Source organism: Rhinopithecus bieti, unplaced genomic scaffold (assembly GCF_001698545.2).
Source record: "Rhinopithecus bieti isolate Rb0 unplaced genomic scaffold, ASM169854v2 scaffold_1070, whole genome shotgun sequence".
Classification (NCBI taxonomy): Eukaryota; Metazoa; Chordata; class Mammalia; order Primates; family Cercopithecidae; genus Rhinopithecus; species Rhinopithecus bieti.
Window position 1 is genome coordinate 3,569,924 of NW_016803844.1, and position 27,283 is coordinate 3,597,206.

Consider the following 27,283-nt stretch of genomic DNA (forward strand, 5'->3'; position numbering starts at 1 on the left):
CTGTTGTTTCCTGACTTTTTAATGATTGCCATTCTAACTGGTGTGAGATGGTATCTCACACACCGGGGCCTATCATGGGGAGGGGGACGGGGGGAGGGATTGCATTGGGAGTTATACCTGATATAAATGACGAATTGATGGGTGCTGACAAGTTGATGGGTGCAGCACACCAACATGGCACAAGTATACATATGTAACAAAACTGCACGTTATGCACATGTACCCTAGAACTTAAAGATATAATAAAAAAAAAAAAAAAAAAGAGGTTAAAAAAAATCAAAAGGACGAAAAGGGGAGAGGAAGATAGTTTCAGTAACTGTTTTAAATGCAACACCAAATAGCTAAAGTGATCAAACACGTGTCTATATTACGTCTCTGAAAAACAGCTTGGCTGAGGCTATTTTAACTAACATGATTATGAGTGATGATAATGAAAACTAAGATATTACTCAAATACTCTTTAAATCTCAGACCCGGAGAGGGCCAACACTGAAGTCTATACCTCAGAAAAAGAGACTTTTAGAGGAAACCACTTAAAAGAGTTATATCACAAGCATGTTTTGAGTATATACAGAAGGATATGTTTAGTTTTTCTCCTCGTAGAACACATTTGGGATTATCTTCTTAAAAAAGACAATCAGGGCCGGGCGTGGTGGCTCACGTCTGTAATCCCAGCACTTTGGGAGACTGAGGCGGGTGGATCACGAGGTCAGGAGTTTGAGACCATCCTGGCTAACACGGTGAAACCACGTCTCTACTAAAAATACAAAAAATTAGCTGGGCGTGGTGGCGGGTGCCTGTAGTCCCAGCCACTCAGGAGGCTGAGGCAGGAGAATGGTGTGAACACGGGAGGCGGAGCTTGCAGTGAGCCGAGGTCACACCACTGCACCCAGCCTGGGCGACAGAGTGAGACTCCGTCTCAGAAAGAAAAAAAAGAAAAAAAAAAAAGACAATCAAGCCAAGCAGAGTGGCTCACGTCTATAATTCCAGCACTTTGGGAGGTTGAGGCAGGGGGATCTCTTGAGCTCAGGCATTCGAGACTAGCCTAGGCAACATAATGAGACCTTGTCCCTACCAAAAAGAAAAAAGAAAAACAAAATAGCCAGGCATTGTGGTGTGCATCTGTAGTCCTAGCTGCTTAGGGGGCTGAGGCAGGAGGATCACTTGAGCCCAGGAGTTCAAGGCTACAGTGAGCTATGATTGTGCTTCTGTGCTCCAGCCTGGGTAACACAGCAAGACTCTGTCTCAAAAAAAGAAGAAGAAAAAAAAGATAATCACGTCCTCCTATGAGTAAAATAATGTACTTTTGTAGCATTTTTCAAACTTTTATTAAAAAATAAATCACGATTTACATACAAATAACATTGTATTATGGCTTAGTACACACATACTTGATGAAATGTTTTGAGGAATAATATTGAGTCTAATTAATGCAAGAGCATTTTGATACTGCCTTTTCTATTTGATTGTAATCTGGTCAATTTCATTCCAATTTATCCTATTTCAACAAAAATGTATTGTTGGGCAGAGTGCACTGAAGTGATTTTATAATCTACTAACAAGTTGCAACCAGCAATATGAAAGCATTGCCTTATTGCATGAACAAAGGTCAAATTAAGAAATTAGAGAAACCAATCTCTGTGTTTTTCTTATACATGTGCAGCAAATTAGCCTTCTAATGAATTCAGGAATTTAGAGTCACTGGTGATAAAATTTCTTTTTTCTGAAGTTTTAGGATCCCAGAGGATATGGAAAATCACTGCACAATACAGCCTGCCATAATGCCTTGTCTTCAGAATTGTGCCGTTGAGACTGACCATTCTCAGAGGTTTGTGCTTTTTATTCCCACCATCATTACTGGAAATTTGGGATCATTCAGTCTGAATTTCTCCTACATGGCAGTATATTAAAATGTGGGCCAATACAAAACAACTTTTTGGATCCTCTCCAAGCAATACATTTATAGAAAATAATATAATCTATAGATATTAAAGCTTTTATGCATGATTAATATATTGATAAAAAATTATAATCCCTCTGATCAGGACAAAAGTTCAGAAATCCTCAAAATTTACCAAAAAAAAAGTCATGTCACAATAAAAAGGGTATTACTTATTATATTTGTTGTTACTCCCTTTCTTAAAATTCTGAAATTACATATGCAGTACCTATTTTCAGAGAAATATAAGTAACTACAGATATATAGAATTAAAGACAATTCATTTGTTCTCTTACAACAGCAATAACAACCAATGTCAACTTTTGAGTCTCTATGAATGCTTGACATCCCTATTATGATTCCACACTAGTATGAGAGTTAAGAAAACACAAAACACACCATCAAAAGTAACTCAGAATAACGCAGATCTTTATAATTTTCAAATCCAGGAAGGGGACACAATCTCCCTTCCTGCCTCCAAAAAAATTATCCCATCAATCTATATTTCTCTACATGCAGAAATCTCTTATTCTCCTCCTTCAGAACTTTCTCTCACCCCACTTCCTCTTGTCTCTTCTACCTTGTTTCCAGTGTATATACCGAAATGATTCATGAGGTTGAAATGAGATAATTCATGTGAAGCTGTTAGTACAAACTTGGCACAATGGATAACTACAGGAAGTTCTCTGGAGATGACTTTACATAATACCTAATTTTGACTTTACATAATAGCTGTGCTAGATTAGACACACTGCTTAACCTCTCTGTGTTTTAGTTCTTCATCTGTAAAATAAAAATAACAAATGTACTTACCTCATGAAGCTGTTACAAAGATTTTATATATTACGGGAAATTATTAATTTGGAATAGTGCCTAATATACAGTGAACATTATTATATAAATATTGGCTCTTGATGTTAAGTAATTGATGAATGGTAGTTATTATCTTGCTTTATAGCTTGTTATTTTTAACTAAATATTATATCATTAATTGTCTTTTGTAGAAGCATAAATATGCTTCTGCTGTATTATTTTTCAAAGCTCTATATTATACTATTGTATGAATATACCCTAACTGAATCCTCTTTCTAAGCTATTTGCTCTGTTTGTATTTTTTACTATTATAAATCCTGCTGTAATATACACTATTTAACATTTGTTTTGTGCATATGATAATCTGAGTGTTAAAATAATATATTTCATGGTTCAAGAAAATGCATATTTTAAATCCTTTGACGCAAATGACCAATTAGTCTACATGGTGATTTTTACCTCTTTATAATCCACCAAGAATAACTGATACTGTTTCAAGTTCCATACTTTCATTCTTACTAGGAGTTATCTGAATATGTTTTTAATTTATAAAATTGTATGTCATTGACTATAAGTAATGTCAAGCATTTTTTGCAGATTTCTTGTGTAAATGTTTCGTTCTTTTTAATTAAAATTATTTTAAAAATACAGACTAAACTATAATGCAGTTAAAATAATCTTTTTCCTTTTGTTCCCTTTTTTTTGACAGAGTCTCACTCTCTTGCCCAGGCTGGAATGAAGTGGCATGATCTCGGCTCACTACAACCTCCCTATCCCAGCTTCAAAGGATTCTCCTGCCTCAGCCTCCTGAGTAGCTGGGATTACAGGCGCCCGCCACCACGCCCAGCTAATTTTTTGTACTTTTAGTAGAGACGCGGTTTTACCATGTTGGCCAGGCTGGTCTTGAACTCCTGAACTCGGGTGATCCGCCTGCCTCGGCCTCCCAGAGTGCTGTGATTACAGGCATGAGCCACTGTGCCCAGCACCCCCCTCCTTTTTTTTTTTTTTTTTTTTTTTTTTTTGAGATGGAGTTTCCTCTATCACCCAGGCTGGAGTGCAGTGATGTGATCTTGGCTCACCGCAACCTCTGCTTCCTGGGTTCAAGCGATTCTCATGCCTCAGTCTCCCGAGTAGCTGGGATCACAGGTGTCACCACCATGCCCGGCAATTTTTTGCATTTTTAGTAGAGATGGTGTTTCACCATGTTGGCCAGGCTGGTCTCAAACTCCTGACCTCAAGTGATCTGCCTGCCTTGGCCTCCTAAAGTGCTGGGTTTACAGGCATGAGCCATCATGACTGGCCAGAAAATGATCTTTTTGTTACATTTTATTTTGTATTTGTTATGTCATGTTTAAAAAGAGAGTCATCATCCTGTAATTTTTACCTCTATTTTTTTCTAGTACTTCCAGTTACATCACGTGTTCTTAAATTTTTAATCTATAATTCTTCAATCTGTATAGGTCTATCTACTTATAGACTATCTATATAGTCTATCTTATGCTCTTTAAACTTTTAATGTACAACACATCTTATGTCTTTTGTTTTATTGTAGGGCTCTAACATTACCTGATTCCATAAGTGAACCATTTATTCATACTCTCTTTGTTAAATAATCTATGCTTTTGTCATTTTTTAAAAACGTTACCTTTGTAAAAACTAAATTACTATAGACATTTGCCTCCAAATGTCTAACTTTGTTAGATTGCATTTAAGCAATACCATTCTGAACCAGTTATATACTGTTTAAATAATTATTACTTTTTAACATTTTAATACTTGATAGGGAAAATCATTCCACAGGGTTATCCTTTTCAAACATCTGGCCTTTATTTATTTATTTATTTAGATACAGAGTCTTGCTCTGTTGCCAGTCTGGAGTGCAGTGGTGCAATCTCGGCTCACCGCAAGCCCTGCCTCCTCGGTTCAACCGATTCTCCTGCCTCAACCTCCCAAGTAGCTGGGACTACAGGCGCATGCCACCATGCCCAGCTAATTTTTGTATTTTTGGTAGAGATGGGGTTTCACCATTTTGACCAGGATGGTCTCAATCTCTTGACCTCATGATCTGCCCGCCTCGGCCTCCCAAAGTGTTGGGATTACAGACTTGAGCCACTGCGCCCGGCCTCATCTGGCTATTTTATTAAATATATTTTTAAGGGATTCTTTAGAAAAAAAGCATTGATAATTGAATAAGATAGTTAAAAATATAGATTAATTTTAGAAGAACTGACATTTGCAAAGCATGGGCATTTCTATCTTAGAATGCAGTAGTTCTCTATTCATTTAATTTTGTGGTTACATCTCGGTGAAATAGTGTAGCTTGGTTTTTCTTTTAAATTATCAGCAACTAGTTGTTAACATTAGAATCTGTCTTTTTTCTGTTCCCTCATTCTCTCTATTTTCTAGTCAATGAAATTACATACATCTTAGATACATATAACATCCTTATTAAAGAGGAAAATAATCATCCTGTGTGACAGTTACTCAAGAAATACTGAAATCAGAACAAAACTTGTAGGTATTCCTGTGGTCATAATGCTCTATCAGCTCCCTTATAACACAATTCATGGGCAAAAAGATTTTAGATAGACCAAAAATAACTGTCTTCAGTGAGACAGTAATATGTACAAATTATTTTTTTAAAATATTTTGTATGTTTTATAACTCATCATAAATTAATAGAGTGAATATTTCTTTGGAAAGTGCCCATAGTAATGGAGAGATACAGCCATGATAATATTATAAATTGTTGAGTAATATATAAAATTTATATTGGCTTCAGAAATGGAATATTGACATGTCTGATATTTAGTGAATTCACATTTATTCTAATATAATGGGCAAAAATGTGACTTGGTACAAGAGAAGTTGACCTGTATCCAGTTGCCCCTTCTTATCCTCTTTCATCCCTATACTGTTTACTTATTTATTTAACCAAATTGATTAATTTGAAAAAGAATATAACACATTTCAGATAATCTTAAGGCAGAACTTTAAAGAGAATATCTTTCTTCATGCTTGCTAAATTCTCAAACCATGAGAGTTTTATGTAAGTGCTTGCTTTTCCTAGAATAATATCTCACGCTTCTTTCCATTTCTGTAGCCAAAATAGTATGGCTGTCCTATTTATCAGAAGCATGTCACACGTAGGTAATTTTGAAATTTTCTCTTTGATAGTCAAATATAATTACTCTAATGACAGTCAGCTCTTTTGCTGTGAAGATACAAATAATTCAGAATAAGTTGTCATCACTACCAAAATAACAAAATTATTTTACTGGTAGAACTTTCAGATATATCTAACTGTTCTTCTCAATGTTCTATTAATAATCCCTCAAATGTGGAGTATTCATTTTCTGATCTCTCTGCTTAGAATAGCTATCTGCACAACACCCCACGGTTTGCATTCTCCCAATCTATCTATATCTGTATCTATATAATCTATAACTATATATGTAGTAATACACACACACACACTAGATGATTGATTGATAGATAGATAGATAGATAGATAGATAGATAGATAGATAGATAGATATAAGATAAGGGAACTTTTTGAGCTTAGCTTCTTAAATTGAGTTAGAGGTAGGACCAAATCTCTAGTTACCTAATGTCCCAGTTTAATATTCTTTTTGATCATTTCCAAAATTCCTCACCTTTGTCTTATATCTAACCCACAGTATGCACACAGAACAGGAACAATTTTATATATACCTTTATACCCCTGAAGCTCTTGGCTTGGCATTATCTCCTGAATCCCATTAAACCGTAATATACAGAGTATTTTAAATATATACATTCCTGTAGTTAAAATGAAACAACTTGTTCTTTTAAATATTTGAGAAAAGTCATTACATTACAACAAATATTATCAACTTATGTCAAAATGAAGAGCACATCAGGGAAGATTTTTCTCATTTTCTACCAGTAAATTATTGGGGCACTTTTTGAAATGTTCAGTGTAATCAAGTAATTAGCTTATTGTAATGTTTACTTTAATTTCACAATATCTCCAGAAACTATAAGCCCAAAAAAGGAAAAATGGGAATAACTGAAATCAATAAGAAGGCTTATGGATGTGCAAAGTTATTAGTAAAATACAAGGGTTTTAATTAAAGATGTTGGCGTTTACAAAGACTCGCTGTTATCCTGATTGATGGTGCCTGCTGGCTCAGCTCTTTCCCTGTTTCCCATTAGCTCCCACTTGCTTTTCTCTGCTCTGATTGGATATTTACCACATCGGCACCTTTTTTTTAAACAACAATTGTTCCAGAAAGAATGTAAATACAATTACACTTTAGACAAATTATATGTGTATGCATGTGTGTGAGTATAATTAGTTTATTATCTCATAATTTGTCATTTTGGTTTCACAATCTACAGGAAATTCTTGAAAATTTCATGGAGAAAGATACAATTTAATTTTCAACTGCAACATTTCTGGCTGAAATTTTGAGGAACAAAAATACATAATCATTTTGTTAGATTGTATTATTCTATTTCAAAGGAGTTCCAGATATACTTTGGAATACATAAAAGGAGATGTATATATTTCTAACATTTTTCTTAAGAATAAATAAAATGCATAGGCCACGTTAAGGTTTTGGTTTGTTTTTCACCTTTACTATTAAACTGAAACTTTTAATATATTACAAATGTTAAAATCAAATTCCTTCAAGCCCAAGCATAATAAATTACCGAGGAAAATGCTAAATAAGTTCTAAATTTTCCTAGCCTATTCTATAATGTCTGTATGGAAATAATAAATAACATAAAATGTTGTTTGGAACAAGGTTTTCTTTTGCCAGTATAGTACTACCCATATTAACAATTATCTACAACAACAACAAAATACAGTGCTTATCTTTATTTTACTATTATTCTATTTTTAATTAAAAGAAAAGATTTTGAGATAACCTGGCAGTTTCTATTACTTATGACAGTCTAGGAAGACTGTCATAAGTAAGTAAGAAGTAAGAGGTAAATCCCATCAAAATGACTTTTCTTTTGGCTAAAGTAATGCATTAGTCAGTTTAATGACATTTAAATGGAGAGAAGTGTGTCTGTTCACTCCAGTGGTTAAAGTATGTATTTCTTCATTAATTTTGTGGTATTTCAACTTCTACAATAAATAATGTTTTAACCTATTGTCAAACTCACATTTTCAATCAGCTTATCAGCAAGGAACGCCACTTACAAAGCAACTTAGAAAACTAAAGGGTATATTGAGTGGTTATAATTATGACTACTTTAATGCAAAATGTATGCAAGGGTCAGGAAAATCAAACTGTAATATTTGGATATATGCCTTTTTCCCTCTCCTCATTCAAAATGCAGTGACTGAGATAACATCAGGTCTAGCAGGACAAAAAGAACGTGTAAAATGAAATGACCACCCTTTCTGATAACAGGAGACTGGAGAGAGCTGGCCTGATATTGTGCTTAAAGATAAAAAAAGGACATGCAGTATCTACGTTAAATGAGATAAGTGTGCTTCATGTATCTTGCAGGGACAGAGATAACTTTGTTTCTTTAATCATTATTATTTATTTCTTAAACCTTAGTCTCTCTCATACCTAAAACCTATAGAGCTCAGACCTTACAACTCAGTTCTTATGAATAGAGAGAGTTGTCATTCTTACCCGTAAGCCTGCTAAATAATACTTCTATAAGCTTCAGACTTCATATGGCAGATAAGTTTGTCTCCGCTGACATGACTACATTAATCCACTGAATCAATTTACTTAAGCTGTGCTATGGAGCAATGCAGCCACCATTTAACTGAGCTTAAAAGTACTTTCAAGTTTGAGTCACTGCTCCACATGTAATGTAGCTCTCAGTGTCCAATCATAAGTTCTCCTTTGAACCTTTGCAACTCTGTGAGAAATATTCTTGTTAGGTTTATAGGGTCATGATGCTCTAACATCCAGAAGGATTTAAGAATAATAAATTCATGAAGTTTCAGAAAATCAGACTCATGAGTAACACAGGAAGAGGGGAACACTTGGTTAGATTTTACAAGCACTATCTACTTACATTAATATTTACAAAATTCTTTAAGTTGAATGAGTTTTTTTTTTTAAAGAATTTATCTAGAAAATATTTCATATGTTACAAAAACATTTAAAAAAATACTAGTTTCACAGTTTAGTCTGAACATAATGAAATGCTATGGAGGAACAACGACACAATTAAATTATCTAACATGCAATCAAGCTAACTGTGGCACACAAACAAGTACACAAAATAACTTGCAAAATGTTACTAAATTTTACTAAAAATGTACTAAATTTTAGTAAAAATGTAAAACATTTTACTGAAATTTCTGTCTGGTAGGTTTGCATAGTGAACTGTTGTTCATAGTAAGTTGACGGTTTGTTCACATTCTTTTTCTATTTAGCTAAATCTATTAAAACAAAACAAAACCTTTTCTTCATTCTTCTGTTTAAAATCTCTGGCCTCCCACAGACCTTCCCTGAAGCTCACTGTTGTGACCGGTTTCTTTGTTTCTCTGTATCTCTATTCAGAGATGTTTTTCAATCTGATCACCACTCTTTGCTTCATTTCACCCTAACAAGTCATTCATTTTCATGAACTTGTTCTCCCAGAGCCTGGGCCATTTGTCTTTAGCGTGGCTTCTCACCATTTCGTGACAAAGAGGATAACTCCCAGCACATTTGCTAGGAGACACCTGTGGGAAGATGTCAGCACTGATAAGGTGTAGTCAGTGAAATATATGCTTCACTTCAGTTGCCTTAGCTGAGGTGTGGGGCTTTTTAATACTTTTTTCTCTTTTCCCCAATGTATGGAAAGTCTCAAAGAATAATTAGCCATAAAAATAAGGAAATATTTGGTAAATCATGAAGTTAAATACTTCCAGAGAAGCCTTCACTAAAGTGAATTTACTGTAGTCATAGGGAAATAGGTCACTTGTAAATAACATATGATTATGTCTTTCAGACTCTAAAATGTACTTTTATATAGTCAATCTAGAAAAGCAGAATATTGTCAAAAACTTACATAGCATGTTTTCTGATTTTTTAAAAGTTAAGTCAAGGTCAGATATAAGTGTATCTTTAGTGGACCTAAGAGTAAATAATACGTTTTAAATAACAGAAGAGTCACTGGAAATCTACAGAAGCCGAAAATAATTGACTTTAAAAAAATGAATCATGTGTGTTACAACTGGATGGGGTCTCTGGAGGTCTCATATTGTTATGGAATCTCCCATGAGATCTAATTCTCAAAAGATACAACCTAAATTCTAAAATTCTGATCTTACAACAAGTATATTTTCGAGTAGTTCCAAAATACTTTTTGCCTCAGGATGCTGGGCTCTTTAAATATGGATAAGTAATTTCACTTTCAAGCAGTTCAGACTAAGAGAGAGAGAGAGAGGAGGGCAGGAATGAATGTCAAGGGCAGGCAGCCTCCAACCCCACTCCAGGGCTTTTGCTCTTCCATGTCCCAGCCACCAGGTGTCAGTAGACTTCACAAGGTGGAACTGGCCTACAGGAGTTTGCCTTCCATATTCATTCATTCAGATTTAAATTGGAATAAATTTTCTAATAGTATCCTTTCTAATTTATTATAATATCGGCTATTATTGATTGGGTTTTGGATACACTAATAATTATGTAAGCGCTTCAACTGCATTGTTGTATTGAATTTCATTGTGCCCCCCACCTTCCACCTCCCGAAAAACAAAAGAAAAGAAAAGAAAACAAAAGAAAAGAAAAGAAACAAACAAACAAAAAAAACCCTCAGGTAAGTATAATTATCTCCATTTTATAGATGTGGTAATGATATTTTGAAAGATGAAGTCATTTTCCCATGATAGAAAGTGGAAACAACCGGGATTTGTATCTTTTGGCTAATTTCAAATCCAGCTTCCTAGACTACCAAACTGTGGTACAAAATATTGTATCCAGGAAATAGTTGTCTTTAGACTAAGAACACTTAGGTTAAAATTCCTGGTATTAGTTGTGTAAATTTAACCCTTTAATCATTTCCTCTGCTTATATTTCCTCAACTGTAAAATGGGGTTAATGTAACTGCCCTCTTTAACTCACAGGAATATTGTGAAAATGTATTTTTAAAATGGAAATATTTAATAAAGTTATATGTTAACTTGTATACTATTCTAAAATTTGGCCGGTGTGGTGGCTCACACCTGTAATTCCAGCACTTTGGAAGGCCAAGGAGAGAGGATTGCTTGAAGCCAGGAGTATGAGACCAGTCTGGGCAACAAAGAGACAGTCCTGTCATTACTTAAAAAAAAAAAAAAGCTGAGTGCAGTGGCACGTGCCTGTGGTCCCAGCAACTCAGGATGCTAAGGCAAGGGTTGCTTGAGCCTAGGAATTTGAGGGTGCAGTCTGCAGTCAGCTACGATTGTGCCACTGCACTCCAGCCTGGGCAATAGAGTGAAACACTATCTCAAAAACAAAATAATATAAAATAAAATAAAATTTGTACTGGTTTATCAGGTCCATGTATTTGTTGAGTTTAAATTTGGTAGGCTTTGTAGAGTAAGCACAGTGGCTGTTAAGCCAATTTTAGATTATAGTAAGGATAGCTTCTATGCTGAAAAATTAGCTGAATTAAGTAATTTCACATCTGATGATTTGATACATGAATTATAACTTGATGATTTTCTTAGTCAAGACTTTCTCATGGCCGGGCGCGGTGGCTCAAGCCTGTAATCCCAGCACTTCCAGCACTTCTGGGGAGGCCGAGACGGCGGAATCAAAGGTCAGGAGATCGAGACCATCCCTGGCTAACACCGGTGAAACCCCGTTCTACTAAAAAGATAACCGAAAAAACTAAGCCGGGCGAGGGTGGGCCGGGCCGCTGTAGTTCACAGCTACTCTGGAGGGCTGAGGCCCAGGAGAATGGCGTAAACCGGGGAGGCCGGAGCTTGCCAGTGAGCTGAGATCCGGCCACTTGCACTCCAGACTGGGAAGACAAGAGCCAGACTCCCGTCTCAAAAAAAAAAAAAAAAAAAAAAAAAAAAAAAAAAAAAAAAAGACTTTCTCCCACCTGCATTTGTCAGCAAGTGATAAAACACCATTCAGGCTGGGCACAGTGGCTCACACCTATAATCCCAGCACTTTAGGAGGCTGAGGCGAGTGGATCACCTGAGGTCAGGAGTTCGAGACCAGCCTGGTCAGCATGGTGAAACCCCGTCTCTACTAAAAGTACAAAAAATTAGCCAGGCTTGGTAGCACATGCCTGTAATCCCAGCTACATGTGAGGCTGAGGCAGGAGAATTGCTTGGACCCAGGAGGCAGAGGTTGCACTGAGCCAAGATCGCACCACTGCACTCCAGCCTCTGCGACAGAGCGAGACTGTGTCTCAAAAAAAAAAAAAGAAAGAAAGAAAGAAAGAAAAAAGAAAACAAAAAAACCCTCCATTCAAATATACTAGAAGAACATCATGTTTCTTATGGAACCTAAGGACAGAAGTGTAGCTGGACCTCATGAAACCCAGAGAACTAGGAGGTAAACATTGTCAAAAATTGTTATTCTTCCTTTCCTCAACTCTCTGTATGACTGCTTTATTCTTTAGTGTCTTTGGGGACTAGTTCTTTCTGCTTCTCATTAACATACTAGTTCAAAAACGGAAATCTCAATTAGCTTTAATATCTCTTCAAGTTCATGTTTCTAAGGTAGTGTAACCAGCACTTCTAGATCCCAAATCCAAATTCTCTGGAGAGAGAATTTGATTGGCCCAGTGTAGTCAATTTCCACCCATATTACAAGATTTCTCAACCCTCAGTACTATTAACATTTTGTATTTGTACTGACTAATGCTTTGTTTGCATAGGCGTAGGAGAGGCTTTCCTGTGCATTATAGGGTATTTGGCATCATATCTTGTCTCTACCTTACCAGTGCCAGAAGATGATCCCTCCCATCCCTCCTCCATGATGTGACAACCCAAATTACCAAAAGTCCCTTGTGGGGCAAAATCACTTCTAGTTGATAAACACTGACCTATGAAGTAAAGGGTAAATTATCCCATAAAACAAACATGCCTACTTGTGCTGACGATCTAGAAGGGGTTTTTTTTGGAGAAGGCCAAGTGTCTGCTTGGCAAGTATCCTGAAAGTGGTATATTACAAAAATAAGAGATGTTGGTGGAAATTATAACTTTTGTAAAATTTAGCCAACATAAGCAGATCTACTAAAATACATTAAAAAGTTCAGAATTTTAAGCACTGTATAAATTGAAAGAAAATTTCAATCAAAGTTAGGGAAAACTCATATATGTTGCTTCCGCATTCTACCCTAATATAGTGATTTTCACATTTTTTACTCATATATCTCAATCTGAGAATAAGTATTAACCTTCTCTGTATATATAATATATAATATGTATACACAGAGTCTTTCTTGGTATCTACAGAAAATTGGTTCCAGGACCCCCATAAATACCAAATTCCATAGATGCTCACTTCCCTTATATGAAATGGCAAATAGTATTTGAGTATAAACTACACACATCATCCTGTATACTTTAAATCATCTCTATATTACTTATAATGCATAATGCAAAGCAAATGCTATGTAAATAGATGTTATAATGTATTTTTTCTTTGTATTATTTTTAATTGTTTATTAATTGTTTTTTTCCAAATATTTTTGATCTACAGTTAGTTGAATTTGCCATGTGGAAACCAGTGATATGGAGAAATGACTGTAAAATCTGTACATATAATCAATACTACTGCATTTTGTAATCTGTAAAAATACACATAAAATAAGACACAGATGAAATTAATAATTAAATTCTTATTTTAATTTTAATAGTATTAATTTTAATTATTAATAGTATTATTGAATATACTGCATGAGACTTCTGATGTAGAAAAGATGGCAGAGACCTTTTTCTTCCTACCTGTTAAATTCAACTATAAACCCTGAAAGTAATGCAAGAGACAACCAAAGGAGAAATCTGCAAGGTGGTGGGAGGAAGTAATTTTGCTTTGGGATCTAGCACTGGAGGAACAACACAACATCAGGGTGTCTTAAGTCCCCCTACTCAACAGAAGAGGGATCCATCCCAGCATTTCCCAAATCTAAGCTCCTTCATCCCTCAGATCTATGGTGAGTCCCTCAACAGTACTAGCGGAGCCCCATGGGCCTGAGACTCCCCTCCTCCACCAGGAGGGTGTGGCCTGGCCCACCAGAGTGGCTCAGCCACAAGAAGGAACTTTTGCAGAAGCCTCTTTGACCACTCTGTAAAATAAATAAGTGAATAAATAAAATAAGTAGGTGAGTGAGTAAAAACTCACTTTTAATTTTGATACCTCGGAAGATTTTTTCTGTCATGAAATGACCAGTGGATATCTAGCACTTTCACAGTCTCTTTGGTTGTCGCTTCATCACAAAGTGTTGCAGATTTTTCCTTATTTTAGAGAACCTGACTTCCTGCAAATGGCCATATGAGTGTCAGACCAGCACTGGGATGCAACTTAGCCTCGACTTCTTTGCTATTAAAAGAATACCTCCAAATGTTGTGAATGAATTTCACACAATAATCTCACCTCATTTAAAAGCCTGTTTAAAATTCTTGTCAATACATTCCTGCCGTAAAACATTGTTTCTATTAAATTAGTTAATTTAAATCTACATTGACTATTTTGCATCTAACCCTTTGACAAAGATCCAAAAATTCCCTAATGAACTACTTTGTCCAAAGAATAGGGATGGAAATAGGCACTAATGGACGTTGCTCTCCGTAGAGCTAATTGTTCCAACATCAATAGAAAACAAGATCTCCATTTTGCTGTTCTCTACCAATTTCCAAATCCACATGTCTATGACCCTACAAATTCACCTCTAGAAATTAATGCTACAAATAATTCATACACATGCATGGGTTGAAGAAATCAAGTTGTAGTACAACATGCAAAACATGCTAATATTTGAACGAAAAATGGGGTGAGTGCTTATATACCTACTTCCTTGGGTATGCCTAAACTATTTTTGGAAAAATACACCAAAATAGCCAATAATATTTGTTGCCTATGGAGAGCCGAGGGAAAAAGGTGGGACCCACGTGGGAAGATACTATTTTACCTTATAATCTTATCTATTTCATGAATTTTGGATATGAGAATGTCCATGAATTAAAATTAATAAATTTAAGAAATCATTTATCATTGAAAATATCTCTCCTGTATTTTTATTCTTTGGTGGTTCACAATAAAATAATTCTTTTGTATTTCTTTATTAAAAGAGAATCTAGCAATTAGAACTAGAAAATGTGAACTGAGACAAATAAGAAATCTGTAAAATTTCATCAAAGCGTGTAATATTTGTATGTTTGAATCTTTAATAATATTTTCTGGGTCATCTATGCTAATAAAGAAATATATGTCAACTTGTCACTATACTTTTTTTCCATATCATATTTCAGTCATTTTTATTGCAGCAGGAAGAATGAGTGTTTACTACTTGTATAGGACATTTTATTTTTCATTTTTAAAGAAATCATTTATTCTTAAGATTCATGAAAGTTCAGTGCTGGTTTGAGTACTAAACAACATTAAGAATGCTGAAAAAAATCTAGCTATTTGTCTTTATATTTAGTACGCTTTGTTACTATATATCTTAGCAATGATGATAGCTTCATATTTTCTTTAGCTAATGACTAATCCAAGAAACAATATAAACTAAGGGCAATAGTCATTGTCAACAATAGTGACTATTTCCATAATTCATAAAGTTTGTATCCCTCTGCTTGGAACACTGCCTGGAAAAATACAGTGGGTACATAGTAGTAGTACCCTTTCTTTTTTTCTTTCCTCTCCTTTTGTAGTGAATGAATAGTGAAATAATTAGTTAGTGAAAGGATTGAGAGACCCAGTTAACCTGAAATTTTGTACACAATGGATTTCCCACTTCTAGTGTTGTAAAAACTATTTTGTACACATCAGATTTCCCACTTTTAGTGATGTGAAAACTCTGAAGTTTTAGCTACTATCACCACAGCTGTGCTGTTGAGATCATTAACCTAGAAACCAAGAAGAAACCTAAGAATCAAGTATATATTAATTTTCATTTGAAAGCAATCAAAATTGGGTAGTTTTCTTGGCCCAGAGCAAATCAACCACAAGGAGGCAATAGCTCATTTCACGTTTTAGATGACCAGGGGCATGAAATGTACCAATCATAAAAATTCCTTGGCCATATCAAACCTGTGTGCTCTCACTGATGAATACTTACAAGTCTGGCAATGATTTTCCGTGGGTCCCCAGCAACGGCCAGTACAGGACTTATGGCAACGTCCACCTGCAGAACAGGAAAAGGGAAAAAGCACATGCATGTTATACTCTTTCACTCCTCAACTAGGAGTAACTCCTCAAAGGAAATACTCCTGCTCCTTTACGAGGATTTTTATGTCATACCAGAGCTGAAACATAGCCCATAAAATGCCCACTTAAGTAGAAAAACCTGACTGTCAAATATATGTGAGATTGAAGTACAACTTCCTGGTATTCAAATCCTCTTGTCATTTTATAGGAAAATAAAATAAATGAATTTGTGAATTTTCTCAGAAAAGCAAAAGCAAATAATTATATTTAATAAGTTTCACTTTCACTATTGAGCATTATTATTCTATTGATCTAATCTACTTGATATAATTTCCAGAGATCGCATCTTACTGAGAGCAGCATATATTAAAAGTAAAGCAATAAAATAAGTTGAATTCTATGAGAACAAGAATATATTTTACAAACACATGAAAATCATCAGAATAAATGGTAAAATCCTGCATTTAAGCTATTTCTTGAAAGCTTAATTTCAATTATTTTTATACTTCTAAAATGTTTATTAACATTATTATTTGCATTTTCAAATATAAGCCTTAATCTCCTATAGTGGCATCTTCTTCTACCATAGGTATTTGCCTCAACAAACATAGCCATCCCACAGAGAAATTCCCATCGGGACTCAAAATAAAGAATATTAGCTGGAAGAAGTCATGTAAAACAACTTCCTTTGAATCTTATTTTGAATTTCATAGGTTAACTCTAAATTTCTGTGGGCACATGACACATTTTGGAATAAAATAAGATGTTAAAATCTATTAAAGCTTAAAACTTTTCCATAAACAGAAATGTTTTATATGACATTTCCTTAAATGCTTCTTATTAAACATTGTCAATTTTCTAATAATAATTGTTAATAGGATTCTCCCATTTAAAGTGTTTAACAAAGCTAAATATATTATAAATTTCATCAAATAACATCTGATCAGATGCTCCCATCTTTCCTTGATCCAAGTTTTTAATTCCTTAACCAGAAAGTTCTTACAACCTGGAGTGTTTTCCCGCCTCCAATGAAACTGCCTAAGTGAGCCTATTCTGTTAAATGAGTACATGGTTAAGATACAGATTCAACAGACACTTTCTCTGGCTGAATCTCAGACCATTCAGATGGTTTACCTTTGAGAAAGTAAACTGTACTATTTCCAAATTAATACAATACTTAGGTTCTATTCCAGTCATCTTCTTAAAAGTACGCGGATCTTTGCTACAACAGAGTTTATTTAAAGCAATTCTATTAGTGAAGTATTGCTGCTGACATCACCAGTATATAATATCCTGTCACTCTGCCATCTGTTTATTTAGAGCCAAACACATTATAACAACATAATGCAAGCTCATTGTAGCTGACAGGAAAAGGACTCCATCTGGCCTGAACAATATAACTTTAATCAGTGATAATGATAATTATTATTAAAAACTTACAGGAGTTCTTTTGTACAAAGCTAATAAATCTAAATTGATTTATACTAGCGGAAATTAGAAAGGACTGTGAGACAAAATAGGAGGCAGTGAAAACTTTTTGGAGTACAAACTTTTTTATGAGAAAGTAGCTAATGTTAATGTGATTTCTTAGATTTGGTATAATCCTCTAAATTGATCCATTAAGTGATCTGTTAATTGAAGATAGTTGGAGCATAAGATATTCTACCATTTAATCTATGATTTATTTAATCACGTTTGGGGCTCGTAAAATATTTGGCCTTATTCTTTGTGGCCAGAATACTACCTAACTGGAAAAAAAAGAAAAAAAAAAAGAAAAGATAAAAGCAAATAGAAGAGAAGAAAAGAAAAAGAAAGGAGGAAGGAAGGAAGGAACAAGGAAAGGAAGGAGTTAAGTAACACAATTCATATTAGACATTTTAATATTCTCAATGTTTTTCTCCTACTCGATTAATTTTTTAACTTCTTATCCATGAAATTCCAATTTGCCACCCAGACATCTGATCCCAGATTCAATATAAAAAGGCATGTTGCTAGAAATACTGTTGACGGTTCTTGATAAGGTATCAGGGCAAGGCCCGTATAGTACCCACACACACACACACACACAAACAAGTTGAAATAATTTAACCTTGACTGTCTACTTGATATTATGATTTTTTTTGGTAGTTTCCATTTCCACTTGACCTACACATTTCAGAATTCTATTATGACAAACACACTAGAGGATCTAGAATTGATTGTACTCCCATAAATGGCTGTTCAGCCAGGACTACCTCTATTTTACTTTCTCTCTAGAGTCTTGACACTTTTGGAATCTGTCCTAGTACTCAGTTCAGCTTTAGCTTTACTCTTCAAAATGATGCAAGACATGGTACTTTTGTTATCACTGGATGTTGCCAATTAACAAGTAAATGCTACAATATCTGACCAAAATATCTGATTAGAGATATTTATGAATCAATGTACATACTACATTTTTATGTCTGTAACCTTAGTTTGATTCTTATAGTTAATTGGGAAGTATAGAAAGAGTTCCCATAGTAATTAACTGCCTAGCACAGAAAAAAAACAACAAAATTTCCAATAAGCGTCCCCTCCTATGTCCTTCCAACCATGTATCCCTGATTATTTCATAAGTACCTTCTTCATTTTGTTATTAGGCATGATGTTAAGCAATGGACATAAAATATTAAACTGAAACAGGTAAGTTTATCACCCTCTTAGAGTTTAGAATTAATTCAGGAAAAGAGTTTTGACTACTCTGTAGCTAATGTTCACCCTCTATCAGTTTAAGGGAAAAGCCAATAAATCTAAATTTTAACAGCCCACTAGCCCAGGAAAGAAGAGTTGGATGAAAGCAAGTGGAGCTAGATCATTCCCAGTCTAATTTCCAGCTATGCTGGAAGTCAGCTACATTCCTTAAACAATGACTCGTCCATGTGACATCTAAAAGGAGCTCACCCTAGACCATATCAGTGAAGAATGTAAGTATAGGCTTCAATACGTCCCTTGTTTGTCTGAAAAAACAAAACAAAACAAAACAAAAAACAAATATTTTAATGATAGCCTACTAGCTTACTGGGATTTTCTTCCTGCCCTCTGTTCTCAGGCATGCACTAACCTCAAAAGTCCTGATTTCATGTGAAAAAGAGATCTTATATGTTTGTCATATTTAGTGTGAATTAGTTTTATAAACTACTTCTCCCCAGAGTGTGTTTTGTAAATGAGGGCCACAAAGAGAGGAATTAGTCAGATGCTAGAATATGCAAATGAGAGTGGTGTTTAGGGGTTTTGCCAATGCTGTCCAAATCTTCCCACTTCCATGTCTCAACCTGGTACATGATTCTTTCCAATTTTTGTTTTTTGGTTTTTTTTTTTTTTTTTTTTTTTGAGATGGAGTCTCGCTCTGTCGCACAGGCTGGAGTGCAGTGGCGCAATCTCAGCTCGTTGCAACCTCTGCCTCCCGGGTTCAAGTAATTCTCTGCCTCAGCCTCCCGAGTAGCTGGGATTACAGGTGCCTGCCACACGCCCAGCTAATTTTTGTATTTTTGGTAGAGACGGGGTTTCACCACCTTGGCCAGGTTGGTCTTGAACTTCTGACCTCGTGATCCACCCATCTAGGCCTCCCAAAGTGTTGGGATTGCAAGCATGAGCCACTGTGACTGAGCTTCTTTTTGAGACCGAGTTTCCCTCTTGTTGCCCAGGCTGGAGTGCAATGGCACAATTTCGGCTCACTGCAACCTCCACTTCCCAGGTTCAAGCTATTCTCCTGCCTTAGCCTCCCAAGTAGCTGGAATTATAGGAATGCACCACCACACTGGGCTAATTTTTGTGATTTTTAGTAGAGACGGGGTTCATCCTGTTGGCCAGGCTGGTCTCGAACTGCTGACCCGAGGTGATCTGCCCGCCTCGGCCTCCCAAAGTGCTCGGATTACAGGCGTAAGCCACCGTGACTGGCCTGCAATAATTCTTTAAAGCTATGTGAGAAAATAGTCCACTTTTTTACTAAAAATGAAAAATGTGACATTTCCATATAGCTCAGTGATAGGAGAATTAATCAAATTAGTATGTCCTGTTATGCTGACTCAAAGGGATGAAATAAGAAACAAACCAATATTTTAAACAACCATTTCAGTTACTTTAGTAATTTTTTTAAATAACTTAAAATAAGTGCTAGGCGTAGTGCAGTAGCACATGTCTATAATCCCAGCACTTTGGGAGGCCGAGGTGGGCTGATCGCTTGAGCCCAGGAGTTCCAGACCAGCTTGGGCAACACGGCAAAACCCCGCCTCTACAAAAAATGCAAAAATCAGTCGCTATTGTTGGTGCATGCCTGTCTTCTCAGCTACTCTGGAGGCTGGGATGGGAGGAGCACTGAAACCTGGGAGGTGGGGGTTGCAGTGAGCTGTGATTGCTCCACTGCACTCCAGCCTGGGCGACAGATCAGACTCTGTCTCAAAAAATAAAATAAAATAAATGAATAAATAAAATAAAAATAAGTTCTGGTTATTCCCCATCACCATTATTTTAATTCACAGGCAATCCCTCTGCTTTGACATTGCATTATTCATCATGGAAGCTGGCAAATGTGACTAAGTTAATCTTTTATGCTTGTCCAGCAGATGTTACTAAAAATGTAGCCTTTGCATTCCTTTTTAGCAACTAGAGTCCATGAACTGCATTTATATTTTTAAGAGTCACAAATTCATCTAGAAGTTGTGCTCGTTTGTGTGACCACCTGAATGTGGGATTCAGTGCCTACCTCTGTAATGCTTTCTGCAAGTAATAGGCCAGGACAGTTGAAGAGTTACAAAATATGAAGTCATTGGCAACCATAAAAGATCATATCCTCAAACTGCCTCTAGCTAAAGGCAATGCAGTTATATCCCTGGATTTTTCTTTTACTCCTTTTAAAAACTGGCAGGTTTGACCTCTTAAAACTACTTTTACTAGAGAAAGAAGTGAGAGCATAATACCTTTTTTATGACCATATAATTCAAAATAGGAAAGTAGAACATTTATTGAAAGTCTACTCTAACCCAGTCCCTATTCTTGGTGTGTGTGTAGGTTCAGGGAGGGGGGATAAAAAGACAAATGTTGCTATCCTGCCCTCAAGGAGGTTTTGGGATCCAGGAAATAGGCAGAGGAATAGGCAAGTAACTGTTATGATCATAATATTTCCTAAAGTATAGGTATGTATAAAGTGGAGAGAAAGCATTGCAGAAGGCTCTGCAGTTTAGTTTTGCTTGAACAATCTAGTTTGTCCAGCAGTGAAGGAGAGGGAAGGAGAACTTCCGGCTGAAAAACTAGCCTAAGCAGTAACAGAGAGGCATGGATGAGCACAACTCTTTGAGGCCATAATGAGTAGTTCAGGGGTTTTGAGCATAGTTTGCATGAGTAATAGCAGCTGGAGTGTGAGCTTACAAAGTATCACAAAAGCCTTCTAAAACAGTTTGGAGTTTACTCTGTGTGTGTATTATGGAGTTTATATGGGTATTATGGAGTTGGTCAAGGTCTTTGAGCATAAAAATGACATAGTTTGACTTGTGGGTAGAAAATGGTTTTGAGTCATGGTTCCCAAAATTTAGTCTTGACACTTGAGTAGCTTGTGCAAGATGCTGATTTTATAGTCTGGATGAGGTACAGGAATCCGTATATTTAAAAAGCACTTCCAGGGATTCTGAGGCTGATGGTTGCAAAATGACAAAAGTATATATGAGATAATGGCTTGACATATAATTCCAAACTCTGTTAGTATTATACACATATTTTGAGACAATGCTTTAAATGTTAGAGCTGATCAGATGCTTGGTAACCAAACTTTCAGACAAGCAGTGTAAAAATCTAGCAGTCTCTCATGTCTTAGTGTTTACTCTTTGATTTGTGGACACATTTCCATCAAATTGCATCTTTCTCCAGCAGCACTAAAAAATATGTAGCTTTGTTTTTCATGTTTAACTTACTGTAAACCACCCATACAATAGTAAAATCTCAATATGATTTGAGCAAATGACACATCAGTAGGAATTAATGGCATTACCATGATGTGGAATTGCTCTCCTTTATCAGATGTGAATACTTCTGCTCGTTCTTATCTGACAGTTCTCACTGTCATCTGTTTATTCGTATCCACACTTTTGTTACGTGAATGGACTTTACTTTTTATTTAAGTCTCAATTCAATTTTCCTATCCTGCCTCTTAATTTGAAAGTTAAGTATAAAATGGAAACTTTAACTTTTACACATGTTGATACAAAAGATGGGCAGGTATTCTTACTTGCTTAAAATATGAAGTTAAAATGAAACTAAAATATTTATGGTTGGGATTTTCATCTTCGTCAGGAGTTATGAAGTCAAAATATGTTAAGCAATTACTGCACAGGAAAAACAAATAAGTAAGGTTAACCTTGCTAAACTTGATGTTTTTGTAAGCATCATCATGATATTCAGTCAAGCAATTTATAGTCAAAAGTTTTAGAACAGCATATACACTCATGTGATCAAGACTAATTTCAAACAGAAGTGTGAAGCACACAGAAGTGTCTGCAGTGTTTCCATCTACCCCTCCCTCAGGGGCTCAACTCCCTCCTGCTAACCTGCGACTTCTAGAGTACACAGAACCTCCTCCAGCATCACCTCAGACAGGATTTCAGACAGATAGCTAATGGACAGGCTAGTTAATCTTGCGCACAAAATTGTGCGAAGGTTTGAAGATTCAAACTTATTTTGCAAATTTGTATTTTTCCTGACGCCTTCTGGAAACATAGATCAATTCAGAGGGGGCATGACAGTGGTAGAAACCACAGCTACAAACAGAAGGCTGGGCAGGCTGGGGTGGGAAAACCTGTCAGAGGGCCATTTTATAAAATCTCTTAACTCATAAATGGAAGCAACGAGCTACTCCATTTGCAGGCTGAGTATAGATCTGTTTTTACATATAGAATTAAGCAGAATAGATAGGTCAACACAAATTTTACAGTTAAAAGAAAAATTGATGATGATCCACTCAGATCTAAGATCGTCCATTATCACTTATACCTACAAGCTCATGTGATTGTAACAAGGACTAATAGTAAGAAATAACCTAATACCTATTATGTCAAAAATGAAATAAACATGAACATACTAAATGCATTCTATTTCCCACTGAGTGGAAAGATCGGCTCAATGTTGTCTATGATATTACTGTTCTGTATATTCTCTGCTCCTTCCAACCGCCTTCAGAATGCTTTAGGCTACAAAAACCAATGGAAGTGAACTTCAAAGAAAATAACATTAAAAGGTCTTAATGCTTTTTGGAAAAGTAGTATTATTAATAACATAAAATGACTCAAAATAACAAAACATTAAATTTTTCCTAAAAAACTAAAAGCTTTTATATATGATACTGTCAAATATTTGTTCCAAACCAGGCACTTTTAAAGCATTAATTATCACTGTTTATAGCTGTTAGCACAAAGTAGAATATAGAAATTCCACCTACTGTGGAACAGAACTAGTTCTAATCAATGTCAAATGTATTTCTGAGCATATAATAAGGGGTCTGAACGAACTGAAAAAACCTTACCTGAAAACATAAAGAATATACTGAGATGTGTCAGCTTTTTGCAACCAATAACAACAATAATAATGAGCACTTACTATGAGCTTGCCAGAGCCACCAAGGGTGTCCAGAAGCATCCTTCACAGTTACTCAATCTAGATGATAACCCCTTGGAGGTCTGCTGTGCAAAACCTGTTCATTTATATGTAGTGGTGGGCCTTCCAAGGATGTTCTAAGCATTTTGCATATATTAACTTATTTAATCCTCATATAACCTGAATAGTCTGGTTTAAATTTCTATGTCCAGTCCAAGACTCTTTGATATGCAAGCTTATTCTTCCAACTGCTTACAAAACATCTCCACTTGTGTACTTAGCAGGCACTTGAAAACACACATGTTCAAAACTGAATCCATAATCTTCCCACTCCACTCATAAAAATTATTCCTGTATAGTCTTCCCCATCTCGGTCAATAGAAGCTCAATCCTTTCAGAATCTTCTGCCAAAAACTTTGGAGTCATCCTCAGCTCTTTTTTCTTTCCTCTTACAGCACAGATCCAAATTCATGAACATATCTGGTTGTCTCTAACTTCAAAATCTGTCTAGTATCCAATCATTTTTCACTACCTGCACCATTTTCATTGCAATACAAACCACTATCATCTCTTGCTTGGATTAATGCAATAACCTCTTATCCAGTATCCTAGCTTCCACCCTGGCCCCTTGACAATCTCTTTCTCAATATATTAGCCAGAGTGATCTTTTTAGTCAGACCATGTCAAATCTCCTAAGTTGCCATATGCCTCATAGTAAATGCCAAAGTCCTTACCACAGTCTTCAAGGCCCTACAACATGTGGCCCTCTCCTCCATGCCTCAGTATTTTCCTCCAGGCTTACTCCTCTCACTCTCATCTCCCGCTGTTCCTAGGACATACAAGCTTCACTCCCACTTAGGGTTCTTCTCTTTCCTCTTCCTCTCCTCCTCCAAGAGCCTACAAAGCGGGTTTACCCACCAACTTGCTCTTGTTAGATGCCACCTCTCCATGACTCCCCTGACCCATTACGTTTAAATAGTAAACATTCCAGATAGATTTACTAGATTTTATTTCTAATACATGTTCAAATTGGAAATGCTGTATGATGCATAAAAACATGAAAGAAGAAAAAAATTCATAACCTTGAATTTTGGTGTTTTTCATTTTCTAAAGTGTGTGTGTGTGTAGCACTTTAACACGATGTAATACTTTACACAGTTCTGTCATCTGCTATTTTCATTTTACATTTTTATCCTAAATATTTTGGATGATATTAAATAAATTTTATTTTATTTTTGGTAGACTTACCTTCTGCCATACAAACATGCCAAAATTCAATTAACTATTTTGCCTTATGAGATATTTTCACTGGTACATGTAAGAGATAAATACATATTTTTTAATGAAAATACACATTAAGAAAATACCACTAATTTCATGTCATATTTTTCAGCAGATTTGTAGCTCATGAAAAGATAACAATAGAAAGAACGTGACCATGTGTTTCATTGTGTCCTTGTGTAAAACACTGATGGGATGTGAAATAGTTGTGTAGATTTGTAGATGACTGGCACATGTATCAGAACATTTGATAAAAGTATTGATGTGCTAGCTGGCCTGGATTGATATCCTGACTCTAGGAGTGTGCCAAAAGCTTCTGTTCACATCTATCATATTTGACCTTTTAATAACTGAGTTGCATAAAATGTTTGAAATATACTTATCATATTTGCAAATGACACAAATCTGAAAGGGGTAGTGAATACCCTTATGGAGAATAATCATTCAGATTTAGGAAGAACTTGGTGGAAGAAATAATGAGCTGAAATTAAAGCTATGATACTCAATAGGATCAATGTAAATTCCTGCATTTGTGGTTCTAAATCAACATTTCATGTAAGTATCAACAGATATGTACTCTTACATAAAGTCTCTCTGGCATGAGACACATTAGAATTTCAAATCTCACTCTGTTACTGGTTGTGTCATTCCTTAGAAAGGTTAGTTAGCTTATTTCACTTTGTTTTTATACTTTGGACTTAAATGTCCAAAAATGGAGGTGTACACTATACTGCATACTCCAATCTTTACAGTATGATTGACATCATCAGCCTCACCACATCATGTAATGCTTATTGAGCACTCTTTGCTCTCTGCACAGTGCACTAGGTATTTTATATACACTGTCTCATTTAATTTTCATAACAATATGATAGCATAAGTACTACCATTTGTTTTACTCTACAGGTAAGAAAATGGGCCGGGCGTGGTGTCTCACGCCTGTAATCCCAGCACTTTGGGAGGCCGAGGCAGGTGGATCACAAGGTCAGGAGATCGAGACCATACTAGCCAACATGGTGAAACCTCATCTCTACTAAAAATACAAAAATGGGCCGGGCGCGGTGCGGTCGCCTCAAGGCCTGTAATCCCAGCACTGTTGGGGAGGGCCGAGAGGGCGGCATATCACGCAGGATCCCAGGAGAATCAAGAACCATCCTGGCTAACACTGGCTGGAAACCTCCCGTCTTGCTACTACAAAAATTACAAAAAACTAGCCGGGCGAGGTTGGCGGGCGCCTGTAAGTCCCCAGCTACTCCGGGAGGGCTGAGGCAGGAGACATGGCGTAAACTCCGGGAGCGGAGTTGCAGCTGAGCTGAGATTCCGCCACTCGCCACTCCAGCCGGCGACAGAGCAAGACTCCGCTCTCAAAAAAAAAAAAAGAAAAAAAACAAAAAAAAAAGTTTAGTATTTTTTTATACTGAAATGCTGGGCTGGTGATGCATGGCCTGTAATCCAAGCTACGCAAAAAAAAGGTGAGGACAGGCTGAGGCAGGAGAATCGCTTGAACAGGAGTCAGAGCTGCAGTCGGAGTGGAGATCATCTGCGCATTGCATTCCAGCCTGGCGATAAAGCAAGACTTCTTCTAAAAAAAAAAAAAGTAAAAAAAAAAAAATAAAATAAAAAAGCATCCTTATTTTATTTTTTTAATGTAGAAATGGTTCATTTAATTAACCTTCACACTTCCTTAACATCTATGACTGCAGCACTCTAGAATGTTTTTGATAGTGATGTTTAGAGCTAAAGTATATTATATAACATCCACAGCAAAAGACAGGGAAGTGCAACAATATGCTGTTACCTGTGCCTTCTAGTTTCATATTTGGTTGTTAATCAAGTGACATCCATCCTTAACAGAAACTATATATAATATATACTATAATAAGTAACTTTGGAAAAGCATCCTTTAAGTAGAGCCAGAGAATTGTCCCTCCCATGGCACATCAGCCCTTTTATACATAGCATGTTTCTAGTCAAAATTTTGTTGCCCATTATTTCATTTCTAATTGGCAATTACTTTGATTCTATTACTTGTTTATTAAAGTTCAGCAGTAAATGGGTCTAAAATAAATGTCAATTAAGTACAAACACATTTTAGTAATTGGCATTTATTTCTAAAGGAGAATGTGATAGGAAATTAGAGCTTACAGTTTAGGAAAGCTAAAATATTGAAAATACTACTGAGTATGTAACCAATTTACAATATTGTCACTTACTTCTCTAAGTGTTCATTTATATGCTGGCAAAATGCAAAAAATACAAGCTTTTACTAAGTGCTGGTAAAGTGTGGAAAACACCAGCTATTAAATCATTTTTATCTCCTTTCAGGCTCCAT

At 35.8% G+C, this 27,283-nt stretch overlaps 1 protein-coding gene across 2 annotated transcripts in view; it reads right to left on the reverse strand.

The window, feature by feature from the left end:
• The window catches only part of ERBB4 (erb-b2 receptor tyrosine kinase 4), a 1,212,321-nt gene that overhangs the window by 367,786 nt on the left and 817,252 nt on the right, over positions 1–27,283 (reverse strand). For both annotated transcript variants that reach the window (XM_017855612.1, XM_017855621.1), the window contains exon 5: positions 15,983–16,048. In XM_017855612.1, coding sequence (XP_017711101.1) covers positions 15,983–16,048 — 66 coding nt within the window. The remainder of the gene's footprint in view (positions 1–15,982; positions 16,049–27,283) is intronic.